Raw genomic sequence first — 22,445 nt, 5'->3', positions numbered from 1 at the left:
CAGGGCCAGTCTTCCTCAGCAAAAAGAGGAGGATTGGCAGCAGTTAGCTCAGGGCTAATCTTCCTCAAAAAAAGAAAAAATAGGCAAGACACAAAAGGACAAATACAGTAATGATTCCACTTATATGAGGGAACTAGAGTAGTCAAATTCATAGAGACAGAAAGTAGAAGGGTGGCGGCCAGGAGCTGTGGGGAGGGGGATTGGGGAGTTAGTGTTTCATGGGGACAGAGTTTCCGTTTGGGATGATGAAAAAGTTCTGGAGATGGATGGTGGTGATGGTTGCACAACAATGTGACTGTACTTAACGCCACTGAGCTGTACATTTTTTTTTTTTTTTTTGAGGAAGATTAGCCCTGAGCTAACATCTGCTGCCAATCCTCCTCTTTTTGCTGAGGAAGACTGGCCTTGAGCTCACATTGTGACCATCTCCCTCTACTTTATATGTGGGACATCTGCCACAGCATGGCTTGCCAAGGGGTGCCATGTCCACACCCAGGATCTGAACCAGCAAACCCAGGGCTGCCGAAGCAGAGTGTGCACGCTTAACAGCTGTGCCACGGGGCTGGCCCCTCTGAGCTGTATACTTTTAAATGCTTGAGATGGTAACTTTTATGTTATGTGTATTTTACTACAATTAAAAATAATTTTTTAAAAAGTCTTCTGGTGGGAAAACAGACAGTCTATGCTGGGCAGCTCTAGGCTGGAGAGACCAGACCTGATCCTCTCCCCGGGAGACAGCCACAAGTCTGCTCTGCTCCTCCTGGCACCCAGAGCAGGCAAAACCCAAGTGGGCTCAAAATGACACACCAGTGACTGTGGGAGGGGGCCACCAACCCAGCTCTGTTTCCTCCTCTGCCCAGGGGAAAGGGAAACCTACCTCCGCTGACCACGCCCATGTGCCGGGCACTGCTGTGAGCATTCTCTTCACACAGCCTGTGAAATCCTCATATTAACCCAGTTACAAACAAGGAGCAGAGAGAGGCTCCGAGGGGCCTAGTAACTTGCCCAAAGTCACAAGTCTCAAACCCAAACCTGCCTCCTGAATTCCAGGTCCTTGTATATAATAGATGCTCAGTAAACAGTAAGTTCAAGGGAAAGTCAAATGCCCCATATGTCCTTCTTTGAGAGGAAAATAACTAATGACTCCTCATTAACTCAACAACTAATGAAGCCATTAAGCCTGACCTATGGAGAGAGGGTTATACTTTTTTGCTTACAGAATTTCAGAAAGATTCCTGATTTGGGCTCCTACCTTCGTAATTTGTCTAGCCAGTGGCCTCTTACTTCCCCAAGCAAGTGGGTATCAGCCAAAAACATGGCTTTCAGCACAGGGTCAAGAGTCTCTTGTTTGCCATCATAGGCTGGAGTTTTCACCTCAGGCCAATTACACCGAAAGATCACTACATAATAGATTAAAAATTCACAAAATAGAAGCACGGCAAAGACAACAGCTATGAGCTTCAACAGCAAGAAACTCCTCTTCTTTAACAGACAGAAATTCTGCCTTCCAAACCACAGTCTGATTGTAGCCATTTCTCCTGCCCAGAAGTTGCCAGCAACCAACTCAAATCCATCAATAATTCACCACGAGAAAACTGTAGAATCCTGGGTGAGGTGCAGATGGTGTCCAGGTCTTAGCCATGTACCTACAGGGAGAAGGGAAAAGATTGGGTTATGTTCCTTAATAATGCCACTGTCGGGGCCAGCCCGGTGGCATAGTGGTTAAGTTCATGCACCCTACTTTGGCGGCCTAGGATTTGCGGGTTCAGATCCCAGGCGTTGGACCTACACACCACTCATCAAGCCGTGCTGTAGTAGCGTCCCACATACAAAGTAGAGGAAGACTGGCAAGCATGTTAGCTCAGGGCCAATCTTCCTCACCAAAAAATAATAATGCCACTATCACCAGCTCCCTCTATTAAGAACTCATGAGTTAAGAATCCTATCTATAGTCCCAAATAAATTGTCCTGCACTTTTACGATGATAATATGTCAGATTACTGATAAGGAAAACAATTGGTTTCCTCGGAGGTCTCTATATGCCAGAATAACGCTATTAGAATTATGTCCCTACTAAGATGATAAAGCTTTATTACCACTTTGGAAATCATTAGATGGGAATCTATATCCATCAGAAGGATGTTAAGGTAGGAGACATAAGAGGAAAAGTCCACAAATAGGATGTTGGTGTAATTTGACTCCCAAAGGATTCCCTACCACCCCTCCTGGATGTTAAACATCAACAAGTCATAAGCCCCCTGTAATGTGTTGCCTTTGGTGTGAGTTCATCACTTTTCCATACTCTTTTCCACAAAAGAAGTGAATATTCACGGACAATGGGCTTCAGAGATCTGAGCACTGCATTCCACTCCGGGTCAGAGGCCGGGGCTGACGGAGCCACCATCTGTGACCACTGCCGGCAGATTATATATGTTTTCACAAAAGTGGGTTTTCACCCACAAATTAGCCTTAAAACTCTGGCCAGCCGTCTTTTATAAGACATTTACCTGCAGGGCTTTCTCTATAGGAACCTTTAAAATGTTTGTGGATTCATCTGAATCGAAGATGAACTTTGCATCCTATAAAGAAAGCATCTATTTTTGACACATCTGAAGAGAAAGGTTGGTAAAAGGATGGCCTGAGATAGGCCATAAGATGTAGCATTCTGCTTAAGGTTCCTCAACTGACGCTCAAGACAAGAATCTTAAAATAGGTGGTGACCTGGAGGCTACCGAACTCAGACAGGGGAGAAGCTCCAGAAGTCTTGCAGGGGGTGGGGGCTGTGAGAGACCCTGGCCACACATCCTAATTGAGCCAATAAAGAAAGAAAATCCTTTTCTAAGGAGATGACTTTCTAAGATGAATCTAGGAAACTTCATATGGTTGATAGGCAAGGAGTCAAGAACACTCTCATTTCTATAGGAGTTAAAATAATCCCTGTGAAATTTAGTTTCCAGAACTATTCACATCTGCACATCCAAGTCCCTATAAAGACCCTAGCTTACTTCACAGTGGTGTTCTGTCATAAGCAACCATTCAGATATAGACAATTTCTAAAACCTTACCTAAAGAAAAAGAAATAGGAGTGAACATGTATTTTGAGCCATTATCAAAAGTCTAAAACATAACCCCAGAAGTGGAAATACCTTCAGAAAGTGATAAATGAGGAAACCTCTTCGTGACTATTCAAATGTGGCGCTGGCAATTGTTATGCTGTAGTCTTAAGTACTTACTTCCATTTGTGGTTTTTAGGAAGAAGGTGAAATGACAGCATAGGAGTGAAATAAATGGCACTATGCCTCAAGTCTTCATCCTTCCTCTGTCTGCACTGGAATGGCATTATTTATCTTAAGTTCTTGATTAAAGAGGGAACAGTATACAGAACAGTGCTAGATTTTAAATACAGCTGGCCCTCCATATTTACGGTTTTCACATCCCCGGATTCAACCAATCCTGAATGGAAAAGCCCACGATGGTTGTGTCTGTACTGAACATGTATAGACATTTTTTTCTTGTCATTATTCTCTAAGCAATACAGTATAACTATTTACATGGCATTTACATTGTAATAGGTATTATGAGTAGTATAGAGATTATTTAAAGTATACGAGAGGATGTGTATAGGTTAAATGCAAATTCTACACCATTTTATATAAGGGATTTCAGCATCCATGGATTTTTATATCCGCAGGGGGTCCTGGAGCCAATCCCCCACAGATACTGAGGGATGACTGTATGTCCTTTCAGATAAAGAGGTCAAAAGCAGCCTCACATGTAATCTGGGATCAACTGCTCTTACTGGAATTGTACTCAGAAAATCCACAATATCTTTATCAACTGGGTATGGATCATCAGTGATCGAATACCATACAAAATTCTCTTTACTTAGAACTTCCTTGCCACCTCTGTTTTCTCTAAGGTTGAACCACATGTGCCACATAACTAGAATCACCATATACTTTATATTCCAACCAGGGACAACTTTGAGATTCAAAAGTGGCTCTAATGATAATAAAAACAAGGCAATGATGGAAACCAGGACTATTTTAGGCAACTCAGGATGTGTAGTCACCCTCTGCATAACTCTACCCCATAAGGCTAGCACTTAATCAGATGAAAATGAGGAAAACATAACAATGCTTTTTTGCTGCTATCCATCAGTCTGCAATCAAACTTTAGAATAATTGTACAAATGCTGTTAGTAACCATTCACCAGTGTGGCTAAGAGTATGGACTCTCTCCTTGGCTAATATTCATAAAAGAGAAAAAAGAGAGACACTCTAAGGGATAATGAATATATTCCTTAAAACCATCTAATTTCCTTTGTTTTGACGCAATCTAATATATCAAAAGCAACCATTTGATCTTACTATCTCATTTTCTTTCAAGAGGCCTAGAATCTCCCAAACCCTAAAAGCTAAGGCCAAAAAAGCAGTTGAAACCTCCTAAAACCTTAATATTTCCTCAGACCACAGAGGACTAGCTGAGAACAATGGAACCACAACCTTCTAGGGTTGGATGTAGGGTTCTTCTAGTATGCAAACCCTTGCTCCTTATAGGTTCCAAGTTTCCCAGGATGAAAACCAGAATGACAACTTGATAACTGCTTTTCTACACCCACTTCTGTGAATCAGAGAGAACCTTGTTTCATTAGTGATGACTAAGATCTTGGAACAAGCAAGAGAGGAGTGGCCTGGAAACAAGGAAAGTGGACATGCCCTGGTAAGCGCAGCCCAGGGTAGGGTTCAGTGGTTGGACAGGACACAAAACTATGGTCCTCCAGCTTCTCTGGACCAAAAGAGAGCAGGGTGGATGACATGGAGAGACAAGCCATGGGTATGCACTCACAGGCAACAGGAGCTCTCTCTGACCTGATTCCCTGATTCCTGTGTCCATTTGATTCTGCTGAGCCCACTCAGGATGGCCTCACCTCCAGGCTGACTGCTGTGTAAACAGGACTAATTAGTCAGTTCAGATAAGGAGGGCGGAGCAAACAAACCAAAGGTTAGGGAGCCCTGCCCTTCCCTCAAATGTCTATGTTCTTTTTTCTACAAAGAAATAAAAAATATTCTCCACAGAGCCATTCAGATAGAGGAGTTGCTAAGAAAGAAGGAAGGAGGGAAGAAGGAAGGGAGGAGAAGGAGGGAATGTGGGAAGGAGGAAAGGAGGGGAAGAAGGGAAAAAAATAGAGGGAGAGCAAGGAAGCTAACTGGTGCTGTCACAGATTTTCTTGAGAAAACCCTAAGACCATGTGAATCAGCTCTCTGGTATAATGTGATCATTTTTAAAAAACAGAACTCCTCATCAGAGTGAAAACCCTATTTGACAACTTCTGACACCAAATCCTCACACTGACTTCTTTTTGCTCAAATCTTGGAAAACTACCGTTTTTCCTCTATTCAAAACTCTTTGTATTACTCATCAAATTAGGTATTTCCAATATTGTCTTCAACGTTATGGCCAAAGTACATCCCTTTTACCTTCTGAAATGAACAGAGTAATTTTTAGGGCTGATGGGGGTGGAGGAAGGGATCCATTCTCTCCCTAGAAATGGCACAGCAAGGCCACCATGCCAGGCACCATCTGAAACCAAACATTAGGTAATGAGATGTCACTCCTACCTGACGGCTGCTTCCAGAGGGGTATAAAGGGACCTTCTCCTTGTGCTCACTTCTTGCACTAAGTCTGAAGCCAACCTCAGGGACAGAAGTGCTTCCTCATTTTTGGACACAGCTGAAGGAAACTTGCTAACCACAAGCAATTGGGAGCCATGGAGACAGTCCTACCACCGGGACAGACATGCACAAACTGAGCCTGCCCTTCTTGGCAGGAAAGGGGAAAACCTAAGAGCTCTATGGGTAATTAGCAGTTCTTGTTCCTCTTCCACTATTTTATCCTGTTATGAATACCCACCCAGGCAGAGCAGCAGGGTTGAAATAAAAAGAACCCAATCTGCAGCTCTGCTCTGTGACCTTGGGCAGGCCACCTATCCTTTCTGAGCCTCATATTGGGGATCACAGTACTACCTCCACTGATGTCATGGAGATTGACAGAAATAATCTTTTTTTAAAAAAGTAAATCCTGAGTGACATGGTGAAGTGAGGTCACCAGGGACTCTATCCACTCCAAATTACCACCAAAAGGAGCAACTGCATTCCAACCAAAAAAATCCTAATAACACAGAAATCATCAGAGACCCACAGTGGTCAAACTACGAGGGTGGAGAAGCTGGACCTGCCCTCGGAGGAGATGGAACAGGGTAAGAGAGAACTTCGCTCCCTCCCCTAGAGAAGGGGATCCCTGCCTTGGGTGAGGGAAGGAGCGAGAGAGGGGCCCGCACATTAGGGGGATCGTCCAGGACTCCCACAGAGTGTGTGGTAGAAACCCTCTAATGAGGGAAAGCTTTCCCATGGGGGAAGCCCAACAAGCCACGACCCAGGAAACCAGGGAGTGAGAACTGATCGGAGTCCAGGTCTGCACAGGAGAGAAAAGGCCCCTCCTCCCCTAACCCATGCTGTGCACTGCCATTGTGGCTGAAGGCAGAGGGCTCAGAACACGTGGCTCTCCACCCCTGCCTAGTGGCACAGGCTGTAACAGCAACCGAATAATAGCATTATGTGCAAAAATCACTCCTCTAACATCCAGCAATTTATAAAAGCTCCAGACCACAAGGAAAACAATAAAAGCACAGAAGTATGTACTGAGGACTTGGAAATAGGTAAACTAAGTAAAAATGACTTTAGAATAGCTATCATCAAAAAACTCAATGAGGTAAAGGGAAATATAGAGAAACAAGTCAACAAGTGCTGGAGTTACTTCACAAAAGAGATTGAAACTATAAAGAAGAACCAATCAGAAATACTACAGATGAAAAATACAATGGATCAGATAAAACAGAATACGGACTCCCTGAATGCCCATGTAGACACCATAGAAGAGGAAATTAGCATGATCGAAGATAGACAGGTGGAATGGCTCCAGACAGAGGAAGAAAGAGAACTAAGAATTTAAAAAACTGAAGAAAATCTCTGAGAAAAAGCTGACTCAATGAGAAAATGCAACTTAAGAATCATCGGATTCTTTAAGTTGAGGGCGTAGAAAAGGAAAATGGAGCAGAAAGTGTGGTCAATGACATAATAGCAGAGAACTTCCCAAATCTAGATATTGAGAGAGAAATATGTGTGGAGGTAGCTTTCAGATCTCCTACATTTGTAAATGTAAAAAGACCTACTCCAAGGCATATAGTAGTAAAAATGGCAAAAATGAATGACAAAGAAAAAATACTCAGGGCAGCAAGACAGAAGAAAATAACCTACAAAGGAACCCCTATCAGACTTTCAGCGGATTTCTCTACAGAAACCTCACACGCTAGGAGAGATTGGAAAGTCATATTCAAAACTTTAAAGGATAAAAATCTTCAGCCAAGAATACTCTATCCAGCAAAAATATCCTTCAGATATGAGGGAGAAATTAAATCTTTTCCAGACAAACAAAAGCTAAGGGACTTCATAGTCACAAGACCACACCTACAAGAAATCGTCAAGACGGCCCTCATACCAGAAAAAGAAAAGAAGGGAGAAAGGGGTCACAAAATACAGAGTAGGGAGACAAGTAGATAGAACCAGAACAGGATAGCAAGTATTGAACTATAGCACTAGGATAAAAGGAAGGAAAATCACCAAAGTAAAGACAATCTTATCACTCGAACCACAAACTCACAACACAAGTTGGAATAAGAGACGAAAATAATACTTTAGGAGGAGAAGATGAAAGGGACTGAATCAGTTTAGGCAAAGGAAGAAAGAGACCACCAGAAACCAGACTATATTATACACGAGATTCTGAATACCAACTGCAGGGTAGCTACTAAACTAAAACACACAACAGAGACACAAAACATAAATAAGGAAAAAGCTATAAATCCCAGCCAAAGAAATTGCAGAAGTCATTGGGTAGGCTAAAACACACAGGATGAGAAACAAAGGAAACGCAGGGAAACCAGAAAATGAGCGACAGAATGACAGCATTAAGCCCTCATACATCAATACTCACCCTCAATGTAAAAGGATTGAACTCTCCCAAATAAAGACACATATTGGCAAAATGGATTACAAAACAAGATCCAACAATTTGTTGCCTCCAGGAAACACACCTCAGCTCCAAGGACAAACACAGGCTCAAGTGAAGGGGTCGAAGACAACACTCCAAGCTAACAGCAAACAAAAGACAGCAGGTGTCACAATACTTATATCAGACAAAACAGATTTCAAGGTAAGGCAGGTAAAGAGAGACATAGAGGGCCAATACATAATGATCAAAGGGACACTTCATCAAGAAAAAATAACACTTATAAATATCTATGCACCCAACAGAGGAGCACCATAGTTCATAAAGCAACTATTAACAAACCTAAAAGAAGATATCAAAAGTAACACAATAATAGTAGGGGACCTCAACGCCCCACTCACATCAATGGACAGATCATCCAGACAGAAAATCAACAAGGAAACAGTGGACCTAAATGAAAATCTAAAACAGTTGGACTTAATAGACATATATAGAACACTTCACCCAAAACCAGCAGAATACACATTCTTCTCAAGTGTGCATGAAACATTCTCAAGGACAGACCATATGTTGGGAAACAAGGCAAGCCTCTACAAATTTAAGAAAAATTGAAATAATAACAAGCATCTTCTCCAATCATAATGCTATAAAGCTAGAAATTAATTACAAGAAAAAAGTTGAGAAAGGCGCAAACATGCAGAGACTATACAATATGCTATTGAACAAGCAATGGATCATTGAAGAAATTAAAGAAGAAATCAAAAAATACCTGGAGACAAATGAAAATGATACATGCCATATCAACTCACATGGGATACAGCAAAAGCTGTATTAAGAGGAAAATTCATCGCAACACAGGCAAATCTTAACAAACAAGAAAAATCCCAAATCAGCGATCTTAAACTACATCTAATTGAATTAGAGAAAGAAGAACAAACAAAGCCCAAAGTCAGCAGAAGGAGAGAAATAATAAAAATCAGAGCAGAAATAAATGCTATTGAAACAAAAAAGGCAGTAGAAAGGATCAATGAAACAAAAAACTGGTTCTTTGAGAAGATAAATAAAGTTGACAAACCCCTAGCCAGACTTACAAAGAAAAAAAGAGAGAAAGCTCAAATAAACAAAATCAGAAATGAAAGAGGAGAAATAACAAAAGACTCTGCAGAAATACAACGGATTATAAGAGAATACAACACAAAACTATATGCCAACAGAGTGGATAACCTAGAGGAAATGGATTAATTCTTGGATTCCTACAATCTCCCAAAGCTTAGTGAAGAAGAAGCAGACAATTTGAACAGACCAATCAAAAGGAAAGAGATTGAAATAGCAATCAAAAGCATCCCAAAGAATAAAACCCCAGGACCAGATGGCTTCCCTGGGGAATTCTACCAAACTTTCAGAGAGGATTTAATACCTATCCTTTTCAAGCTATTCCAAAACTTAGGGAGGATGGAACACTTCCTAACACATTCTATGAGGCCAACATCACGCTGATACCAAAGCTTGACAAGGACAGCACGAGAAAGGAGAACTACAGGCCAATATCTCTGATCAACATAGATGCAAAAATTCTCAACAAAATTTTGGCAACCCGAATTCAGCAATTCATCAAAAGGATCATACATCATGATCAAATGGGATTCATACCAGGGACACAGGGATGGTTCAACATGTGCAAATCAATCAACGTGATACATCACATCAACAAACTGAGGAATAAAAACCACATGATCATCTCAATAGATGCAGAGAAAGCATTTGACAAGATCCAACAGCCATTTATGACAAAAAAATCTGAACAAAATGGGGATGGAAGGGAACCACCTCAACATAACAAAGGCCATATATGACAAACCCACGGCCAACATCATACTCAATGGGCAAAAACTGAGCACCATCCCCCTGAAAACAGGAATGAGCCAAGGATGCCCTCTATCACCACTCTTATTTAACCTAGTACTGGAGGTTATGGCCAGAGCAGTTAGGCAAGAGAAAGGAATAAAAGGAATCCAAATAGGGAGCGAAGAAGTGAAACTCTTGCTGTTTGCAGATGACATGATCTTATATATAGAAAACCCCAAAGAATCCATTGGAAAACTTTTAGAAATAATCAACGACTACGGCAAAGTTGCAGGGTATAAGATCAATGTACATAAATCAGTAGCATTTCTATACTCTAATAATGAACTAACAGAAAAAGAGCTCAAGAGCATGATACCATTCACAATCGCAACAAAAAGAATAAAATACCTTGGGGTGAATTTAACTAAGGAAGTGAAAGACCTATAGGATGAAAACTACAAGGCTTTTCTGAAAGAAATGGATGACGACATAAAGAGATGGAAAGACATTCCCTGTACATTGATTGGAAGAATAAAGATAGTTAAAATGTCCATTCTACCTAAAGCAATCTACACATTCAATGCCATCCCAATCAGAATCCCAATGACATTCTTTACAGAAATAGAACAAAGAATCCTAAAATTCATATGGGGTAACAAAAGACCCCGAATTGCTAGAGCAATCCTGAGAAAAAAGAACAAAGCTGGAGGCATTACAATCCCTGACTTCAAAACATACTACAAAGCTACAGTAATCAAAACAGCACGGTACTGGTACAAAAACACGTGCACAGATCAATGGAACAGAATTGAAAGCCCAGAAATAAAACCACACATCTATGGACACCTAATCTTCAAAGAAAGGAGATGAGGGCATACAATGGAGAAAAGAAAGTCTTTTCAACAAATGGTGCTGGGAAAACTGGAAAGCCACATGTAAAAGAATGAAAATTGGCCATTCTTTTTCACCATTCACCAAAATAAACTCAAAATGGATCAAAGACCTACAGGTAAGACCTGAAACCATAAGGCTTCTAGAAGAAAATGTAGGCAGTACACTCTTTGACATCAGCATCAAAAGTATCTTTTTGGACACCATGTCTTCTCAGACAAGGGAAACAATAGAAAGAATAAACAAATTGGACGTCATCAGATTAAAGAGCTTCTTCAAGGCAACAGAAAACAGGATTGAAACAAAAAAACAACCCACTAACTGGGAAAAAATATTTGCAAGTCATACATCCAACAAAGGCTTAATATCCATAATATATAAAGAACTCTCACAACTCAACAACAAAAAAATCAAACAACCAATCAAAAATGGATGGGAGACATGAACAGACATCTCTCCAAAGAAGATATACGGATGGCCAATAGGCACATGAAAAGATGTTCATCATTGCTGATCATCAGGGAAATGCAAATCAAAACTACACTAAGATATCACCTTACACCCATTAAAATGACAAAAATAACCAAAACAAATAGTAACAAATATTGAAGAAGTTGTGGAGAAAAAGGAACCCTCACTGTTGGTGGGATTGCAAACTGGTGGAGCCACTATGGAAAACAGTATGGAGATCCTCAAAAAATTAAAAATAGAACTACCATACAATCCAGCTATCCCACTACTGGGTATCTATCCAAAGAGCTTGAAATCAGGAATTCCAAAAGTCCCATGCACCCCTATGTTCACTGCAGCATTATTTACAATAGCCAAGACATGGAAGCAACCTAAGCGCTCATCAACAGATGATTGGATAAAGAAGATGTGGTATATATATATACAATGGAATACTACTCAGCCGTAAAAAAGAACAAAATCATCCCATTTGCAACAACATGGATTAATCTTGAGGGAATTATGTTAGTGAAATAAGCCAGATAGAGAAGGACAATCTCTGTATGACTCCACTCATATGAGGAATTTAAAAATGCAGACAAAGAGAACAGATTAGTGGCTACTGGGGGAAAGGTGGGGTGGGGGTGGGCACAAAGGTGAAGGAGTGAACCTACAACACGACTGACAAACAATAATGTACAACTGAAATTTCACAAGATTGTAACCCATCATTAACTCAATAAAAATAAAATAAATAAATAAGTAAATAAAAATAGTAAGATGGCTCCAGAGAATGAGAAGACAAGCCCCAGACTGGGAGAAAATATTTGCAAAAGACACATCTAATAAGCAGCTGTTATCCAACTTATACAAAGAACTCTTAAAATGCAGTAAGAAAACATACAATCCCATTCAAAAATGGGCAAAAGTTAGAGAGTAAATGTAAGCATTCTCATCACAAAAAAATAAATAAATAAAGATAACTATGTGAGGCGATGGATGTATCAACTTGATTATGAGAATCATTTCATAATGTACCCTTATATCAAATCATCATGTTGTACACTCTAAAAATATATACTTTTATTTGTCAATTATACCTCAATATAGCTATGGGAAAAAATTAGGAATTAAAAATGTGCCAAATATCTTAATAGAGACCTTGCTAAAGAAGTATATTGGCAGGGCTGGCCTGGTGGTGTAGTGGTTAAGTTTGTGCACTCCGCTTCAGCAGCCCAGGGTTTGCAGGTTCAGATCCTGGGTGTGGACCTAGCATCACTTGTCAAGCCATGCTGTGGTGGCGTCCTAATGAAATAGAGGAGGATTGGCACAGATGTTAGCTCAGCAACAGTCTTCCTCACAAACACAAAAAAGAAGTATATTGGCAAATAAGCATATGAAAAGATGCTCCACATCATATGACACCGGGGAAATGCAAATTAAAACAATGAGATACCACTACACACCTATTAGAATGGCCAAAATCCAGAACACTGACAACATCAAATGTTTGCAAAAATGTGGAACAACAGGAACTCTCATTCATTGCTGGTGGGAAGGCAAAATGGTATAGGTACTTTGGAAGACAGTTTGACAGCTTCTTACAATTGAAACATACTTTTACCCTATGATCCAGCAATTGTGCTGCTTGGTATTTACCCAAATGAATTTAAAACATATGTCTACACAAAAACCTGCCCACAGATGTTTATAGAAGCTTTACTCATAATTGCCCAAACTTGGAAGCAATCAAGGTGTACTTCAGTAGGTGAAAGGATGAATAAACTGTGGCACATCCTGACAGTGGAATATAATTCAGTGCTAAAAAGAAATGAGCTATCAAGCCATGAAAAGACATGGAAGAACCTTAAATGCATAATACTAAGTGAAAGAAGCCAATCTGAGAAGGCTACATAATAAGATTCCTTCTATATGACATTCTGGAAAAGGTAAAACTATGCAGACGGTAAAAAAAGAGCAGAGGTTGCCAGGGGTTGCTGGGGAGGAAGGTAGGAACAAACAGATGGAGCACAGGGGATATTTATGGCAGTGAAAATACTCTGAATGATATTGAAATGGTGGATACATGTCATTATACGTTGTTAAAACCCATAGAATGTACAGCATCAACAGTGGACTTCATGTAAACCAAGGACTTTGGGTGATCACGATGTGTCACTGTAGACTCATCAATTGTAACAAATATATCACTCTGCTGAAGGATGTTGATAACAGGGGAGGTCATGCTACATGGGGATGGGGATTATATGAGAACTCTCTGTACGTTCTGTTAAAACTGCTCTTAAAAAATAGTCTATTCAAAAATTGGCAAGGAGGTGACAGAGTGAGCTCTTCCCTTGGACTCTCTCCTCTAAAACACAACCAAAAGGACATTCATACACCAACAGAGGACACATATACAACACAAAAGACGTTTGTGAGACCCACGCAGCCATATGTCTGAAGGTGGTGACGGGGCTGGATCCCCTGGAGGAAATGGAAGCTGACCGGCAGGAGCTCCTCGGAGGGAGAGGGGCCACAGCTGGGGGAGGTGTGCAGCTGGGGAGAGGGGCCCTGACCTCACCTGGCGCTCCAGTCCCATGACTGCTGGAGCATGGTGCAGAGAGACAAGGGCTGGCTGGGGGAGGTGTGCAGCTAAGGAGAGGTGCCCTGCCCTAGCCTGGTGGCCCAGGCCCATGATCACCTACAGCACGATGCAGAGAGAGAAGCAGTGGCTGGTGGAGCCCTGTGAGTGCCCAGAGCACCATGCAGAGAGAGAGGCAGTGGTTGGGGGAGGCAAGCAGGTGTAAGAAAGCACCCCTTCCCTCACCTGGCACTCCAATCCTGTGATCACACAGAAAGAGAAGTGGAGGTTTGGGGAAGCTCAGGTGCAAGAAAGCACCCCTACCCCTGCCCAGTGCTCCAGATCTGCCATCAGACAGAGCATCACACAGTGAGGAAGCAGTCAGTGGCTGGAGCTGGGGAGGCCCTGATCGTGCTGGGTCCAGAGTACACAGTGCCTGATCCCCAAGCAGTGGAGGCACTTGGCAGGAGCAACCAGATAATAACACCATGTGGAGGCAAAAATCCACATCATCAAGCAGAATGACAAAGTATATTAAATGTTCAGACCAGAAGGAAAATGACAAGTACCCAGAAACCAACCCTGAAGACACAGAAATCCATAATCTAAATGACAAAGAATTCAAAACAGGTATCATAAAAAAACTCAACTAGTTACAAGAAAACACAGAAAGACAAATTAACGAATTCAGGAGCTTCTTCACAAAAGAGATTGAAACTATAAAGAAGAACCAATCAGAATTGTTGGAGATGAAAAACACAATGGATGAGATAAAGAAAAACATGTACTCCCTAAACAACAGAACTGACAATACAGAGGACCGAATTAGCACTTTAGAAGATAATACTATAGAAATGCTTCAGAGGAAGGAGAAGAGAGAACTAAGACTAAAAAGAAATGAAGAAGCTCTCGGAGAAATATCTGACTCAATTAAGGAAAAGCAACATAAGGATCATAGATATTCCAGAGGGGGACGAGAAGGAGAATGGAGCAGAAAGCTTGTTCAAAGAAATAATGGCAGAGAATTTCCCAAACCTGGAGAAGGGAGATGGAAATCCACGTGAAAGAGGCTACCAGAACTCCCAACTATGTTAATGCAAAAAGACTTCCTGCAAAACTATATATACATATAGTAGTAGCTGGTAAAACACAATGACAAAGAAAAAATATTAAGGGCAGTAAGGAAGAAAAGAATAACTTACAAAGGAATCCCTAGCAGGCTTTCTGTGGATTTCTCAACAGAAACCTTATAGGCTAGGGGAGAGTGGAATGATGTATTCAAAATCCTGAAAGACAAAAACTTTCAGCCAAGAATACTCTATCCAGCGAAAATCTCCTTCAGATATGACGGAGAAATAAAAACTTTCCCAGATAAGCAAAAGCTAAGGGAGTTCATCACCACAAGACCCTCCTCTACAAGAAATCCTCAAGAAGGCCATTATACCTGAAAGAAAAAAAACCAAACAGGAAAGTGGCTCCAAAGCCCTGAGCAAGGAGATGAATAGGTAGGTAATAATCAGAAAATGGTAGCTATCAATCAGGTTGGTAAACACTTAACTTTTACATCAAGAATAAAGAAAAAGAAAACACCAAAATAAAAATTATCTCATCATTTTAACCACAAACTCACAACACAAGATGGAATAAGATATGACAAAAATACCTTAGAAAGGGAAGAGGAAAGGGATAGAATCAGTATAGCCTAAGGAAATAAGAGGCAATCAGAAAATGGACTGTCTCATCTTCAAGACTTTTTATATGAACCTAATGGTAAGCACTAAACAAATAATTAGAACAGAGACATATACGATAAACAAGGAGAAAATGAAGAAAACCAACATAGAAAACTATCTAATCAAGTCAGTAGTCTGAAATAACACGGGACGAGAAATAAAGGAAATGCAGAAGAAGAGGAAAATGTGGGATAAGATGGCAGTATTAAGCCCTCATATATCAATAATCACTCTAAATGTAAATGGATTGAATTCTCCAATCAAAAGACACAGAGTGGCAGGATGGACTAAAGAACAAGATCCAGCAACATGCTGCCTCCAGGAAACACATCTCAGCTCTAAAGATAAACATGGGCTCAGAGGAAAGCGATGGAAGACAATGCTCCAAGCTAATGGCCAACAAAAGAAAGCAGGCATTGCCATATTTATATTAGACAAAGTAGACTTCAAGATAAAACAGGTACAGAGAGACATAGGCAGTATATAATGATAAAAGAGACTCTCTACCAAGAAGACATGACACTTATAAACATATATGCACCCAACACAGGAGCACCAAAGTACATAAAGCAACTATTAACAAACCTAAAAGGAGATATTACCAATAACATAATAATAGTAGGGAACCTCAATATCCCACTTACACAATGGATAGATCATCCAGACAAAAAGTCAACAAGGAGATAGTGGAATTAAATGAAAAACCAGACCAGATGAACTTAATAGATATAGAGAGAGCACTGCATCCAAAACCAGCAGCATACATATTCTTCTCAAGCACACATGGAACGTTCTCCAGGACAGACCATATATTGGGAAACAAGGCAAAGCTCAATAAGTTGAAGAAGTTTGAAATCATATCTACTGTCTTTTCAGACCATAATGCTATGAAACTAGAAATCAACTACAAGAAAAAAGCTGGGAAAGGAACAAAACTGTGCAGACTAAACAACATGCTACTGAACAACCAATGGGTTGTCAAAGAAATAAAGGGAGAGATCAAAAAATATCTGGAGACAAATGAGAATGAAAACACCATACCAACTCATATGGGATGCAGTAAAAGTGGTCCCAAGAGGGCAATTTACAGCAATATTGGCCCATGTTAACAAACAAGAAAAACCTCAAATAAACAATCTTAAACTATACCTAACAGAATAAGAAAAGAAGAACAAACAAAGTCCAAAGTCAGCAGAAGGAGGGAAATAATAAAAATTAGAGAAGAAATAAATGAAATTGAAACAAAAAAAGACTGTAGAAAGGATCAATGAAACAAGGAACTGGTTCTTTGAGAAAAAAAAAAATTGACAAACCCTTAGCTAGACTCACTAAGAAAAAAAGAGAAGGCTCAAATAAATAAAATTAGAAATGAAAGAGGAGAAATTACAATGGATACCATGGAAATACAAAAGATTATAAGAGAATATTATGAAAAACTACATGCCAACAAACTGGACAACCTAGAAGAAATGGGTAAATTCTAGACTCTTACAACCTCTAAAAACCGAATCAAGAAGAAATAGAGAATCTGAATAGGCCAATCACAAGTAAATAGATTGAAAGAGTAATCAAAAAATTCCCCCAAAATAAAGTCCAGGACCAGATGGCTTCTCTGGAGAATTCTACCAAACATTCAAAGATTTATTACCTATTCTTCTCAAACTATTTCAAAAAATTGAGGAAGATGAAAATATTCCTAACACATTCTATGAGGCCAACATCACCCTGATACCAAAGCCAGACAAGGACAACACAAAGAAGGAAAATTAAAGGCCAATAACTCTGATGAACATAGATGCAAAATTCTTCAACAATATATTGGCAAATCGAATACAGCAACACATTAACAAGATCATACACCATGATCAAGTGGGATTCATACCAGGGACACAGGGATGGTTCAACATCTGCAAATCAATCAACGTGATACACATTAACAAAATAAGGAACAAAAATCACATGATGATCTCCATAGATGCAGAGAAAGCATTTGACAAGATCCAACATCCATTCATGATAAAAACTCGAAATAAAATGGGTACAGAAGGAAAGTACCTCAGCATGGTAAGGCCATATATGACAAACCCACAGCCAACATCATACTCTGAGGAAGACTGAAAGCCATCCCCCTGAGAACAGGAACAAGACAAGGGTGCTCACTCTTGTCACTCTTATTCAACATAGTACTAGAGGTTTTGGCCAGAGCAATTAGGCAAGAAAAAGAAATAAAAGGAATCCAAACAGGCAATGAAGAAGTGAAACTCTCACTATTTGCAGATGACATGATTTTTTACACAGAAAACCCTAAAGAATCCATCGGAAAACTATTAGAAATAATCAACAAATACAGCAAAGTTGCAGGGTACAAATTCAACTTACAAAAATCGTAGCATTTCTATACTCTAATAACAAACTAACAGAACAAGAACTGAAGAATACAATCCTATTTACAATTACAACAAAAAGAATAAAATATCTAGGAATAAATTTAACCAAGGAGGTGAAAGACCTATACAAGGAAAACTATGAGACATTACTGAAAGAAATCTATAACGACATATGAACTGGAAAGATATTCCATGCACAAGGATTGGAAGAATAAACATAGTTAAAATGTCCATACTACCTAAAGCAATCTACAGATTCAGTGCAATCTCAATCAGAATCCCAATGACATTCTTCACAGAAATAGAACAAAGAATCTTAAAATTCATATGGGGCAACAAAAGACCCCCAATAGCCAAAGCAATCCTGAGAAACAAGAACAAAGCTGGTGGCATTGCATTCCCTGACTTCAAAATATACTACAAAGCTATAGTTATCACAACATCATGGTATTGATACAAGAACAGGCACACAGATCAATGGAACAGAAGTGAAAGCCCATAAATAAAACCACACATCTATGGGCAGCTAATTTTTGATAAAGGAGCCAAGAACACACAATGGAGAAGGAAAAGCCTCTTCAATAAATGGTGCTGGGAAAACTGGACAGCCACATGCAAAAGAATGAAAGTAGACCATTATCTTTCTCCATACACTAAAATAGATTCAAAATGGACCAAAGACTTGAAGGTAAAACCTGAAACCATAAAACTTCTGGAAGAAAACATAAGCAGTACACTCTTTGACATCAGACTTAAAAGGATCTTTTCAAATACCATGTCTACTCAGACAAAGGAAACAAAAGACAAAATAAACAAGTGGGACTTTGTCAAACTAAACAACTTCTGGAAGGCAAAGGAAACCAAGATCAAAATGAAAAAACAACCCACCAAATGGGAGAAAATATTTGCAAATCATATAGCAAATAAGGGGTTAGTCTCCATAATATATAAAGAACTCACACAAATGAACTACAAAAAAAACAAACAACTCAATCAAAAAGCGGGCAGAGGATATGAACAGACATTTTTCCAAAGAAGATGTATACATGGCCAATAGGCCCATGAAAAGATGCTCAACATCACTAATCATCAGGGAAATGCAAATCAAAACTACTCTTAGATATCATCTTAGGCCTGTTAGAATGGCTATAATCACCAAGACAAAAAACAACAAATGTTGGAGAGGTTGCAGAAAAAAGGGAACCCTCATCCCCTGCTGGTAGGAATGCAAACTGGTGCAGACACTTTGGAAAACAGTATGGAGACTTCTCAAAAAATTAAAAATAGAATTACCATATGAGCCAGCCATCTCACTACTGAGTATTTATCCAAAGAACTTGAAATCAACAATACAAAGAGCCTTATGCACCCCTGTGTTCACTGCAGCATTATTCACAATAGCCAAGATGTGGAAACAACCCAAGTGCCCATCGACTGATGACTGGATAAAGAAGATGTGGTGTATATATACAATGGAATACTACTCAGCCATAAAAAATGACGAAATTCTCCTTTGCAACCACATGGATGGACCTTGAGGGTATTACATTAAATGAAATGAGCCAGAGAGAGAAAGACAAACACCATATGATTTCACTCATATGTGGAATATAAACAAACTTATGAACAAGGAGAATAATTTAGTCATTACCAGGGGGAAGCAGGGTGGAGGGTGGGCACAAGGGGTGAAGGGGCACACTTATATGGTGCATGACAAATATTAATGTACAACTGAAATTTCACAATGTTATAAGCTATTATGACCACAATAAAAATAAAAATTTTTAAAAATTGGCGAGATGGTCAATTTTATGTGTATTTTACCACAATTAAATTTTTTTTTAATTTAAAGCAATGAAATTCTGATACACGATACAGCATGGATGAACCCTGAGGATATTATGCCAGACACAGAACGACAAATACCATGAGATTCCACCTATATAAGGGACCTGTAGTCAAATTCATAGAGAGAGAAAGTAGAAGGGTGGATGCCGGGGGCTGGGGACTTATTATTTAATGGATATCGAGTTTCAGTTTGGGAATAGGAAAAAGTTCTGGAAATAGACAATGGTGATGGTTGCAGAACATTGTGAATGTATTTAAAGCCACTGAACTGTACATTTAAAAATGGTTAAAATGGTAAATTTTATGTTACACAGGTTTAGCACAATTTTTTAAAAAAGGAACAAACACACGCACACACAGGACCCTACAAGCTAACGATATCCTGTAACAAGGGCCTCCGTTTAGATCTAAACCCACTACTTTTATATTTAAAGAAAAGAAGGAGTCTTGGGAGCCTGGGTTTAGGGGGACACCCGTGAGTCACCTCCTCACCTTTCAGAGAACGCGACTGGTAGACAGCTGGCCGAGAAGCCTCGAACGCGGCTTGTGCTCCCCAAAATCAGAGCGGCTTTACCTGAAATGAAACAGAAAATGTGTTTTGTTGTTGAATAATCCTTCACCAGTTAACTGTTAACTACAGTGGAAACACATCACTTCCTAGAGCGCACAGTGGCTGCTGCCGGGTGGCACACAGAGAAGGAACCTAACCAAAGCTGAAGGTAGAAAAAGAAGCTGAGAACCACACAGCCGAAGGAAAGGACTGATACTATGTTATTGTTCAAGAATAAGTCTTTTAAATTATCTCATAAAATATTTATATATAAAACATGTATCCAGCATTGTTCTATCTTGCCCAACACATAAGAACAGTAGCTGCAATCCACAATTGGGAGCAAAACATTTTATCCATTGACTGATGTTTAACTTCAAAACTATTATTAAATATCTAAATTCCTTCCCCCAAAAAACAGCACTAAAAAAAGTTTAATATGCAGTGACCTGGAGGTTTTTTCCCCTTACTTGTTTATTATCTTAAATATATTACCGTCAATGGCCATTTGCATGTTAAATTTTTCATCTTAAATGGAATTTTAAAATAAGACGGTTTCTTTTTGCAGTCTACATCAGGAAACTAGGAAATGAGAGGCCCCTACGATTTAATATGTGGGCCTGAAGTAATGGTGATTTTCTAGCAAATAAATAATTTCCAGAATACCGTTTTTTTCAATAGGTTAACCTGCAATCCTAAAATGGCAAGGAGGTTCCAGTTTTCAGCGACAAGAAATAACAATTAACACAGAAGCATAAATCCTATAACACGGCCACAAGGATCCACGTGAAATCCCGCCTGCCCCAGGCGCTCAGCACCGCGCAAGGCGGATGGAAAGCACAGCAACCCGGGGCGAGCGGGGCCGCCGTCGCTTCACCTGCCCTCCGCGCCCGGGCCGGGCATCCTCGCAGCTTCCTGTTTCCGCAGCGGCGGCCCGGCGAGTCACAGTGGCTCCTGCAACCCCGCCCTGAAGGCCTCCGTCGGGCGGGGACAGCCGGAGTCGCCCCGGAGAGGCCCGCCCCGGCCCTGCCCGGCGCCGGCGTTCTGGAACGCGGCCTGCGGCCAGGAAGATAGCCACAGGGGGCTCGCCGGGCAGCTCCAAGCAATACGTCCGAGGAAAGGCAAACACGTACACTCGGCTGCATCGGCTTCAACGACTCGGGCCTGTGCGCCATCCTCTCTGCTTGAGTCTAGCACTGTCGCTCATTGGAACCCCCGGGAAGTCGTTGCAAACGGTGGAGGGCGGGAGACGAGAACAACATCCGAGAAAGGCGAGGGGAGCGCACGGAAGGGAAGTCGTTGGGGCATGGAAGGGCCCGTTAGGGAAGGCGGCCGCCGCCAGCTAACGGCGGGCTCGGGCCCCGCGCGCTCAGGCCCCCGGCGCCCGCGCCCCGCTGGTTGGCAGGGCCCCCGCCGTGCTGGCGCGGAGCGGCGGCTTCTTCCCCGCACGGCCGCGATCGGCCCCGGAGAGGCGGGCTGCCCCCGGCGCCCCAGCCGAGCCGCCCCCGGGCCCGCGCCGCGCTGCAGAGGCCGACGCCGAGCTGGGGCGCACGGCCCGGGCCCCGGCCGGAACCGAGGGCGTAGGCCGGCGGGGCTGAGCAGGGCCGCGCGGAGCTGGCCGCCCAGGTGACCGGGTTGCCCCGCCTCGGGGATGCCCCGCCTTGGGGTTGCCTTCTCGGACGGCGCCGGGGCGGCTGCTCCCCTCTGCCTGTCCCCTCTAGACCGCGCGCCTGCGGGACCCGCTGTGCCTGCTTCGTCTTGTCTTCTGCAGGGCCTGGCAGAGTGCCTTCAAGAAATGTGTGATGAATAAATGAGACGGTCAGTGTGACTATCGATTACGCGTTTTCTTTTCTTTTAACTAGCATTACTAGTGTTAGTACAGCATAGCATGTTCTACTTCACAAAGTGCTTTCACATCCATCACTTCAAATAATCCTAAAGATAAGCCTACATTAAGAGCGGGAATCATTAGCCCGTGTTATAAGAGTAAACTGAGGCTCAGAGCAATAACTCACACAGAGGCTTCCACCCGACCAATTCTGGTCTGTTTTTTGCCAATCTGTGAGTATAGTTAATGTACTGAGATGTAA

The 22,445-nt window shown here is 41.2% G+C and overlaps 1 protein-coding gene across 29 annotated transcripts in view; it reads right to left on the bottom strand.

Moving 5' to 3' along the window:
- MPPE1 (metallophosphoesterase 1) overlaps positions 1-21,726 on the bottom strand; it is a 31,745-nt gene extending 10,019 nt beyond the window's left edge. For 3 of the 29 annotated variants that reach the window (XM_070629648.1, XM_070629650.1, XM_070629621.1), the window contains exons 1-3: positions 21,489-21,627; positions 20,298-20,379; positions 1,253-1,646 (exon numbers count right to left, since the gene is read on the bottom strand). In XM_070629648.1, the coding sequence (XP_070485749.1) occupies positions 1,253-1,533 (281 nt within the window). In that variant the 5' untranslated portion in view covers positions 1,534-1,646; positions 20,298-20,379; positions 21,489-21,627. Of the gene's footprint in view, positions 1-1,252; positions 1,647-4,871; positions 4,945-5,621; positions 5,811-12,414; positions 12,559-20,297; positions 20,380-21,021 lie in introns of those variants that run through there. The other 26 variants (XM_070629626.1, XM_070629639.1, XM_070629625.1 and 23 more) reach the window with 22 other exon arrangements.
- Between the last annotated feature and the right edge of the window lie 719 nt (positions 21,727-22,445).

This window comes from Equus przewalskii, chromosome 7 (assembly GCF_037783145.1).
Source record: "Equus przewalskii isolate Varuska chromosome 7, EquPr2, whole genome shotgun sequence".
In the NCBI taxonomy this organism is placed as follows: Eukaryota; Metazoa; Chordata; class Mammalia; order Perissodactyla; family Equidae; genus Equus; species Equus przewalskii.
Note: the sequence above shows the minus strand (reverse complement) of the source record. Positions and strands in the feature narration are given on the sequence as shown.